The sequence below is a fragment of the Enoplosus armatus genome, chromosome 13, assembly GCF_043641665.1.
Source record: "Enoplosus armatus isolate fEnoArm2 chromosome 13, fEnoArm2.hap1, whole genome shotgun sequence".
Taxonomy (NCBI): domain Eukaryota; kingdom Metazoa; phylum Chordata; class Actinopteri; order Centrarchiformes; family Enoplosidae; genus Enoplosus; species Enoplosus armatus.
Genome location: NC_092192.1, coordinates 23,165,028 through 23,174,517, shown reverse-complemented (window position 1 = coordinate 23,174,517; position 9,490 = coordinate 23,165,028). Strand labels below are relative to the sequence as shown.

Here is a 9,490-nt window from a genome sequence, read left to right as displayed (position 1 = left end):
CTATAGTAGATGGTCCGGGGAGCAAATGTCGTCCTCGATGTCCACGTCGTCGTCGTCGTCGTCGCCGCCGCCGTTCTCCTCCTCCTCCTCCAGCGCGTACGAGTCCGGCTCCAGCCCGCGCCTCAGCTCCTCCGAGCCCTTGTCGTTCAGCTCGCTCCCGCTGGAGGTGTCCGCGGACCTCTCCGGCTCGCCGGGCGTCTTCCGCTCGTCCTGCGCCTTCCGCAGCTGCTTCTTGTGCTTCATCCGCCGGTTCTGGAACCACGTTTTTACCTGCACGGCATGGAGAAAAAATAAAATAAGATAAAAATTATATATATATATAAAAACTGGCCCCAAATGTACTGTAGTCTTTTAAGATAAAGCCCGAATTATTATTATTATTATTATTATTATTATTTGTGTGAGATTATAGTTATTATTGAATGTACTTCCCATTTAGAGGGCCTAGCCCACTAGAGCCACCTGTAGATTCAGACATATCAGCTATTATCTACTTGAGCCCCCAGGATGTGCATTATTAGATCATATTTAGCTGAGAATTACACACAAACCAGCCATTCTTCAGCAGTGAAATAGCCAAATTTCTAGCACAAATTAATAGTTTTATACTATATAGCCTGTATGCTGCGCATTTAGTGGATATTTATCGCTATTCTCTGTTGTATGTTTAATAGCTACGTATGAACATCGTTTCGGCGTTGCGTTATTCTTTTTATTTTACTTTCAGGTGCGTGCGTGTGCGTGCACCTGTGTCTCGGACAGGCTGAGCGCCGTGGCCAGCTCCACTCTCTCCGGCGTGGACAGGTACCGCTGGATCTCGAACCTCTTCTCCAGGCCGGAGAGCTGCGAGTCGGAGAACACCGTCCGGGCCTTCCTGCGTCTGCAGTGCTTCCCCGGCAACTCCGCGTGGTGCTGGAACAAGGCCGGCATCTGCATCCCTGTGGAATGGATGGATGGATGGATGGATGGATGGGGGTGGGGGTGGGTGGGAGAAATTAGGACTCTTCAAGTACAACAACAAAACAAAAACTCTTAAAATATCAGAGCAACTGAGGAATCAATAGGCGTTTGGTTATTAATAGATTAATAATGGCTGTTATCGGTTTATTTTAATGAATGTAAAAAAACAACAACAACTCTGCTTGGCGTCATTATTTACGCCCAATAATTCCGTTTTAACAGTTGGACATAAATTACAACAATAAATAACATTTTAGACATTTTTAAAATGCAGTGAAGCAGAACTTGGTACTATTTCCCGATGCTGATTGGAGATCAGCTTGAACTTTTTCCATCCACTCCTGTTATTTTGCATGTGAAGAGTGGTGGTGGTGTTGGGGTGGGATTCGTTTCAACCCACCTGTCACTGCAAAATATGTTATATTCCCGTACTTATTTATGTAATACGGAGTGATGTAAATTCAAAGATTAATAATTGACAATTCTTCTTCTTCTGTTTTTTTTTTTTTTAATTATTCAAACCTAATCGAAAGGCCACTTTTTGTCCAACTTATACGAATATCTGACAGAAGTTTCCTCGGGTTTTCTCGAGGCCTCCGCACTTGCGCTTACCGGATGTGAAGAAGTACTGGTGGTGCTCCGGCTTGTGCAGGGGGTGGTGCGGATGCGGCGCCAGTATCGGGGTCGGCATCAGCGGGTATCCGTACTCCAGGATGGGCATCCGGGAGGCCAGGGAGCTGCAGAACGGCGAGGGGATGACCTCCCTCAGCGGCTTGGGCTTGTGCAGCAGGATGTCCTCAATGAAGAACGACGTCGACCTCTGCGTGGGCGCCGCAGACGCGTAGTTCATACTCATGGTGTCAGTTTTCTTTTTTTGCCGTTTTGATTTTCCTTTCCCTTGCCTTTTTAAACCCGCATCAGTGTCTGCCTCTTTTTTTTTTTTTTAACCCCCCCCCCCAAAAGAAAGTCTCTCAGGCTTAAAACGCAGTGTGACCAGTGACTCTACGACGGGCATTACATGGGTACCAGTGGGAGGGCACGCGTCCAACAAGTATTTATTCAGAGAGAGAGCGCGGCGCATCGGGAAATTGATTTGCGCGGCAGCCAATTGGAGCTCTGCATGGGCGGAGGCGGGGCGGGAGGGGTGGCTGGGCGGGTGGAAAGGGGCGGCTCTTCGCTCTGATTGGCTGAGACGCGTTGGAGGCTGCTGGTGGTGGGGAGGAAAAAAAAGTAAACAGATTCCAGAAACGCAGCGCAAACCTAAAATCCAGAGAATCGCCCCTCGTAGCGGCGTTTTATGTGGTCGCCTAGCAACCGTGCTTTTTTAAAAAAAAAATGTATTTATTTATTTATTAATTTTTTGTTGTCACTGCATGGCCTCCCGCATGAATTATCCTTCATTTAGCCTAAATGCAGTTTCGTGGAACACGCTTTCCCGCGTCAAAAAAGATCAATATTTATCACATTCATGAATGCAGGCTGCAGTGGACCCGCAGCGCGCCGCTCTTTAAGCGTTGCAACAGGGAGGTGTGCAACAGGCTAGTGAGCCGGTGCAGCCTGTCGCTGGCCATGGTGCTGGGGGGAACCCCCCCCCCCCCCCCCCCCGAAAAAAACCCCTTGTTTTATAACATTGCATAGTGTAGCATGTAGTGGAGTCTATTAAAAGTGGGGGGTTTGATATGCGTGGGTGCGCAAAAAGTACCAGTTTAAGAGTGCATGTGGTTTGGCTCTGCGGTGCCATTGCTGCAGTGCAGTGCAGTGCAGTGCAGTGCAATGCTACCTGCCCGGCGCGTGAACACACACACACACACGTGCACATTTGTACGTCAAGCACTGGCTATTTGTTTGCGTGCGTTCTCACCCGCAGCCCAGCACTAATTCTGTTTTTCTTATGGCATTTCTTCTGTGTTCTGCTTCCAGAATATCCCTACGCGACGCACGGACCTCGGTCATTTTTTTTTCATGTGACTTTTCTAACACAAAACTTTCGATGTGACTTTTGTCTTTTCAAACTGTTCTATTTTTCTAATCGTCCGGGAGATTCACTCGGATCAACTTCGTGCGCTCTCCTCCACCGCAGCTGGTAGTTTTTGAATCACGGGGATGTGGCCTGCAGTGTCGCGGGAGGATTGTTCTGCTGCGAGTCTGTCGAGTAATTCCACCCCAAATTGGCTGTAATTGCCGGTATTAAAATCTGGGAGAGTACAAGTGCCGCTCCCGTGCCCGTTTGCGAAAGAAAGCGGTGCGCCGTAATTTGTTGATACGGTGTTGTCATCACATTTCCAATCAGGCCGCTTAATGCGAAAGTGTCTTAATGTAGGCAGAATTCGCGCTGCAATGCTATTAGGCAATTAGAGGAGATGTTTGGAGCGGAAGTTGTAATCCTCGGGCCGGAGGACAGGATTTCCATTTGGTCAGACGGAGGGAGAACAAATTAATTACCGGGAATCCGTCGCGCCGCCGCTCTCTGCCGCGTTGGCGTGCACGTACGGGGCGCGTGCGGCCAAAATGCCGGTCAGCGCAGGCGCACGCGGCCGCAGGCCAAAACACCTGCGCGTTAAGTTCTGCCTGAACACGACCCAATAATCGACCGAAGCTGTCGCAAAAATGTGCCATTACATCCTTCTTCATAAACGAAAAAGCTTTTAAAGACGCAGACGGAGGTAACCCTGCTGCACCTGGCCGTGCGTCAACCTCCCTTTCATGGAGCGCACAGGGATAACAAGTTGCTTTTAGACGGGGGAGGGGGGGGGGGGGGGGGGACTGGAAAGTAAGTGAAACAAATGGTGATGAAATCGTCTTAAGGATCCGTCGTTAATCGGCTTTTTTTGTGGCCATTTCATTAAGTAAAAAAAAAGTGCGTCACCGCGTTAACTGGCACGTTTTTCGGATAAGAGGTTTGCAGCGCGGCGCATTGGGTAACACTTGAGCTTATGGCTTTTCCCCAGCCGCCCCGACCCTGACAGTGGGCCGCAGAGCAAAAGCAATAGCGGTGACCCCCCCCCCCCCCCCCCCTGAATGTATTTGTACATGAATAATAATACAAACCCATGAAACGTGCAGTACGCTATGTCTACCGCGTCCCTTCTTCCCTCTGTAGCTCTGTTTCTATAATATAGAAATGATACAAATTGTTTAAGATGGAGAAGATATAAACTATACTTAAAACAGAGACTTTTTAGCAACAGAGTCATGGTTTCTTTTATATCATATTCCTCTAAAAATGTCGGCTTTGTGTGACCCCATTGTATTTCCAGTGCATTTGGCTGTACTCTTCCCATTACAATATCAAAATAAGACATGATGACAAACAAATAACAAACTCTTATTTATTATGTGTATATGTGTGTGTGTGTGTGTGTGTGTGTATATATATGTATATATATATATATATACCAGTATGCATTGGAAAAAAACACCCAGACTGGTCTTAACTTAATTAAAAACTCTCCATGGTTATGGCCACACAGTATTTATAAATCCAAGGGTGGAGAGCCTCCAAAAAAAATGTCATCAGGCAAACTCTAAAAGCACAGTAACCGGGCACAGTAATATGAAAACGAAGAGTCACATTTCCACCCAATTTTTTTTAAATATTTTTTTTAATTTTTTTTATTGAAATCACTGAAACTTTGATTCATTCGCCGTTCCAAGGAGGCACAGCCTTCCCGACCCAGCTCTCGTGATCACAGTGGTTCAAATCTCCTAATGAGAGTTAGCGCTCCTGGGGCATTCGTGCATCCGGTAGGCACACAAATAGAATATACCTGGAAAAGAGAGAGAGGAGGGTCAGGCTCTTGTTCGTTATCCGTCAAGGAAATGCCACTCACATTCACTCCCAATTTCCGTGAAGAACTGTGTGCGATGGACTTGAATTTGTGACATACATGCTTGTGTTTAAACTCATGGAACATGTGCAGTTTTATATTTGTTGTTTAGTCCCTGAAAAAGGCTGGTGAATTGCTTTTTTCTGGGCCATGCTCAGTGATTAGTAATTAACTGTTTTTCATTCAAAAACAATGACATAAAATTGGTGAACTGGATTTTTTTTATTTTTTTTTATGTCTTTCTGAACCATCGAAAATTGCATAGAATTGAGTTCTTTATGTTCTTGACATGTGAGCCTATGGAGCAGCAACTCAACGGACTGGGACACGTATTTCATGTCCTTGGCTCTGCTGAAAAACAAAACACTACACAGTAGCCACTCCACGATGCAGTCGCGCCGTTTTATTTGGCGTCCAGTGAACGCATGCAAATTCAAACAAATATCCTAGAGGCAAACGTGCATCCTGCTGCTCTCCATCACGTAGTTATTTAGTTATCGTCGTGGTAATTCCGCTGATATTTCCTGTCTCCGCCAGAGCAGTTTGACATTATGGCATTCTCAGCATATGGACTGCCGTTTCCCTCCGAAAGCCATTTTCATATTTGCTGAACAGCAGGTACTGCACAGCACGGCGGTGGTGGTGGTGGGGGTTGGATTCAGAGACTAGCACTTACTACAAGCATCACTTACTGATAATGTCACGTCATTAATGCAGCTGCTTGACTATGGGTCAACCCACGTATAGGTTTGACTGTATTTATTGCAGTCAAACCACACGTGGCACACAGGTTCTAGAGGCCTTGGCGGTATGTGAACCTGCTCTGCTACATTTGAATTGTAGCAGAGCATTACATGGTGTAGTGTATAATTAATCACATGTTCTCCAGAGCAGTAGTGATTTTATCCACTGAGCGCATGAGCTGCTTATCCAGGAAAACTCCCTCAGGCTCATAGCTCGAAAAGAAGTCGAAATCCTTTTGCAAAACAGTAAACGGTTAACGTTTACCTGAAAAGAAGGTGAGAACCACGGACACCCAGCCAATGATGTAGGACCAGGAGAACCTCCAGTTTCCGTAGCGTTTTCCATAGTAGTTAATGGTCACACCAGTGTACACTGCCATTGCTAGAAACACTAAAAAGCCTGGGTGGGAAAATGAGGAAAAAGAACATGTTACTGAGGAGAAAGAGTGTGCAAATGGGCGAGTTGTGCTTTTTTTTTTTTTTAAGTGGATGGAGGCCATTACAAATGATGCAAAACAAAGCATTAAAGACACCAGCTTCATCATGAAACCTCTGTGTCGTGAATGAGGGCTTTTAGAAACATGACAAACAGCTGAGCTTTGCGTTGTGAAATTGCGCTGCGAGTGAAACCATGACTGGGTCTCCATCTTTGGCGGGCAAATCAAACGCATATTGCAGCTCAAGCCAAACCAGCAAAGTACCAAAAAACAAATGTTGAGTTGAACTTACATGAGATGAAAAACAATATGCCTGCGGCAAAGGTTTTGTCAAACCTGTCGAAGGAGGAGTAATGGATGAAGGCCATGATGCCGATGATGATGCCGATGAAACAGGCCAAAAGAGAGAGGATCATGAGGGCGCGGGTGGCGTCTAAGTGGGCTGCGGGACAAGGTCAGAGGGTCAATGGGAGCCACCGGCGGGGTCGGCACAAGTCAACAAGAGGCGAATGATGTGTGTTAACAAGCCAATATCACGAATTAAGGCCAAAAAAAAAAAAAATAGAATAGATCGAAGATGGATAGAAAATAGATCAACCTGTTTTTGGATGGGAATCGGTAACGCACTCTGTTACAGAAGAATGTTCTGGAGGCGGAGGCAGTCTTGCAATTTGAGATAAAACTAGAAATGCGTCTGTCCAAAACAGGAAGTAGCTACTGCGTACTTCCTCAGTAAATAAAGTGTAACCACGACCAAAACATTACCATAACCGTGACTCCAAAAAAAACAAAACAAAACAAAAAAAAAGATATCACAGCATTTTATTTCTTATTAAACCAAAATACACATTCTTGGTGTAAGTCCCAGTGCGTTGAGCTGAAAGAAAGGGCTCTCATTGTCTGTAGTGATACGGACATCTTTACGTGTTCTTTAACAGTTAGATTACAATGCAGTGGAGAGGGCCAAGAGACGTCAGCGGCCATTGCGCTACCGCTGCTAACTGGAAAACGCGGCCTCGCAGTGCTGAGCGGGTTTGCCCACCTGCGCTTCCAAATTCCAAATCGGCCGTCTAAAAACATGCAGGAAACATACGCAAAGCTAGTTTTTCCTAGCACGCTGGACGTTTAGATAATTGTCGGAGACGTTCTTCATTTTGCAATTGTGAAGTGTACAAAACACTTTGGGGGGAAAAAAGTTGCATCTTTGACTCCGCCCATTGAGCTTCACCAAGAAATGCAGATGAGTTGATTTTCTGCTCCATCTTTCAGAAGTGTTTGCGGTGAGCCGCTTTCCCCCCAGTCGCCCCAGTCATCACTCACCAATGCTGTCGTTGTGCGGGAAGCACTTCCCCGGCATACAGTAGCGCCACAGGCCCTGGTGCATGTAGTTGCTGGACTGCCGATACTGCATCCAGTAATCGGTTGCTGTGGAAACGATCAGGAGGATGTTCCCCACGCCTGCACAGAACAGCCCTCCGCCCATGAAGCTGTACATCCTGCACCTGCAGACACACACACACACACACACAGAGGAACATAAGGTCACTTAGCATCAGCGGTCAGTGGCAGCCCCCCCCCCCCCCCCCACCTCTCTCCACCTCACACACACACACACACACTTCAGGGAGAGAGGGTCTAAGTGTCAGTAATTGCGTTGTAATGAACATATTATTTCCACTGGATTGAGCTGCGGGGTCGCCTGGGTGGGTATGTGTGTGTGTGTGTGTTTGTGTGTGTGTGTGTATGCTCCACTTTGTTCTCTAGGAGATCAGTCCCTGAAGATGGGCTTTACATACATCCCCACCCCAAGTGCACACACACACACACACACACACACACACACACACACACACACACACACACACACGTTCAGTCTCTATCAAGGCCAGTGATGCTTTGATACTTGATACATCTGTTGCTCATTGTTCCACCTGGATGCAATATCCTGCAAGCCACCCCTCTCTTTCTCATGGAGAGCTGTTGTGGATTTTTTTTTTTTTTTTGTCGGTGGGGGGGGTTGATAGATAGATATATCTTGTTATGTCTGAAACCTGAACGGGATGCTCGTTGAAGAGCTCCGTGTATTCATTGAAGAGCTCCGTATTTCCGCTGGATCACATTTCCCCCTCAGAGCATCCTCTCTGGCTCCGCTTCCAGCAGCTGTTTCAATCTAAACCCACGGAGTACTTTTGAAAAAAAAATCCATTTGATCCCCAGCACATGAAAACCCCCCCCCCCAAAAAAAACATACAAATGGAAATCATCTCAGGACGTCAATGTGATGTGGCATGGTAGAAAATTCGAATAACTTGATTTAATAATCCGCCATCTTTTCACCCCGACAAAAGGCCTCGGGTGCTGACCTCGAGGCCGACTGCACCCCCCTCTTTTTTTAAAATTCTATTTCTTCCAAAAAAAAAAAAGCGCCAGAGAAAACGGACCACAACCAAGAAGTGTTCGCCGTACAGCCCTTTCTACAACGTCTGCGTGGGGATCAGTTCAGGATGAGGCTTACGTTCTCCATTTTAAATTCTCCATTGTAATATATATATATATATATATATAATTATCAGGAGACCGGGCGCTGCAGTTGCACGCACACGTGAGCCATTCGCATCCGTACATGTGCACCTCATCGGCTGGAGACTGTTGACAAAAACTGGTGCGTGCACTTTCTGATACAGCCATTGCTAATATTTACAATGTGTGGAGCTCTGAGAGCTGGAGCACAAATAAACAAAAAGGCAAATGACTAAAGTTACTGGACCAGTATGACCTTACCTCAATCAATCCCTTTTTTTGTGAAGACGTTTATGAAGACAGGGTTACCCGACGAAATACAACAAGATCCTATGATGCCAAGACGGGCAGGTTTCCAGCCGGCTAATAGCACTAGCGCTTGACAGGGTGAATAGGGGAGAGACTGGGGCCACGGCAAACGCCGCGCCGAGACAATGGGCCCGGCCGGCCACTGGCCAATCAGCGGCCGCCAGTTTTGTTGGTTTGGGAATCTGCTGAAAAAACAGAAACGGCCAAAGCTTGGCAAGCTGAAGGAATACTGATGACTGCATGGTTTTGATTGAAAGTAGAGGGCTGAACTGGCTTTAGTGGAGGGCAAGCCAGGCATTAAATCGATTTTAAATGAGTCTTTGGCTGCCCTGCTTGTCCAGATTGTCAAAGCAAACACGGTCGCACCGTTTTTAAAAAGTCTTAATGAGTCTTAATATGCCGATTAAGTTTGAACTTTTTCACTTGAGGAGCACACTAAATCGTTTTTTTGGTTGGTTTTTTTGTTTGTTTTTTTACACCATGTGCGCAAGTCTGTTTAAAACACTTTCCCTGAACTTAACTTGAAATGCATACAGAGAAATCAGCTGTTGGAGAGGCTATTTATAGCTTTAAGGGCTGATATGTGTATTAGCGCGATGCCACTATATTGTATATCTGTAATGCAGACGAGGTGATTTCAGTTGAGAACGGCCACATGCTCTTGACATTCATGCTTATCGGTACGTTCAGTCAC

General features: G+C 46.2%; 2 protein-coding genes across 2 annotated transcripts; both read right to left on the bottom strand.

Moving 5' to 3' along the window:
* On the bottom strand, positions 1-1,816 carry bsx (brain-specific homeobox). The gene is made up of 3 exons (XM_070918043.1): positions 1,573-1,816; positions 748-938; positions 1-270 (listed from the first exon to the last, which is right to left on the bottom strand). Exons 1-3 carry the CDS (start codon positions 1,814-1,816, stop codon positions 1-3), a joined length of 705 nt encoding a protein of 234 aa, XP_070774144.1.
* A 2,849-nt stretch (positions 1,817-4,665) lies between these two features.
* Positions 4,666-7,462, bottom strand: lim2.1 (lens intrinsic membrane protein 2.1). The gene is made up of 4 exons (XM_070917796.1): positions 7,288-7,462; positions 6,260-6,409; positions 5,796-5,930; positions 4,666-4,727 (listed from the first exon to the last, which is right to left on the bottom strand). The coding sequence occupies exons 1-4, from the start codon at positions 7,460-7,462 to the stop codon at positions 4,666-4,668; spliced, it is 522 nt and encodes a 173-aa protein (XP_070773897.1).
* Between the last annotated feature and the right edge of the window lie 2,028 nt (positions 7,463-9,490).

What these genes read in the sequence shown, in the direction of transcription:
- bsx (XM_070918043.1), bottom strand. Translation starts at nt 1,816, where the DNA reads ATGAGTATGAACTACGCGTCTGCGGCGCCCACGCAGAGGTCGACGTCG. An exon ending in CCAGTACTTCTTCACATCCG is followed by an intron (nt 939 to 1,572) that starts GTAAGCGCAAGT and finishes TCCATTCCACAG; the next exon opens with GGATGCAGATGCCGGCCTTG. An exon ending in TCAGCCTGTCCGAGACACAG is followed by an intron (nt 271 to 747) that starts GTGCACGCACAC and finishes CATGCCGTGCAG; the next exon opens with GTAAAAACGTGGTTCCAGAA.
- lim2.1 (XM_070917796.1), bottom strand. Translation starts at nt 7,462, where the DNA reads ATGTACAGCTTCATGGGCGGAGGGCTGTTCTGTGCAGGCGTGGGGAAC. An exon ending in CCCGCACAACGACAGCATTG is followed by an intron (nt 6,410 to 7,287) that starts GTGAGTGATGAC and finishes CTTGTCCCGCAG; the next exon opens with CCCACTTAGACGCCACCCGC. An exon ending in CATATTGTTTTTCATCTCAT is followed by an intron (nt 5,931 to 6,259) that starts GTAAGTTCAACT and finishes TTTCCCACCCAG; the next exon opens with GCTTTTTAGTGTTTCTAGCA.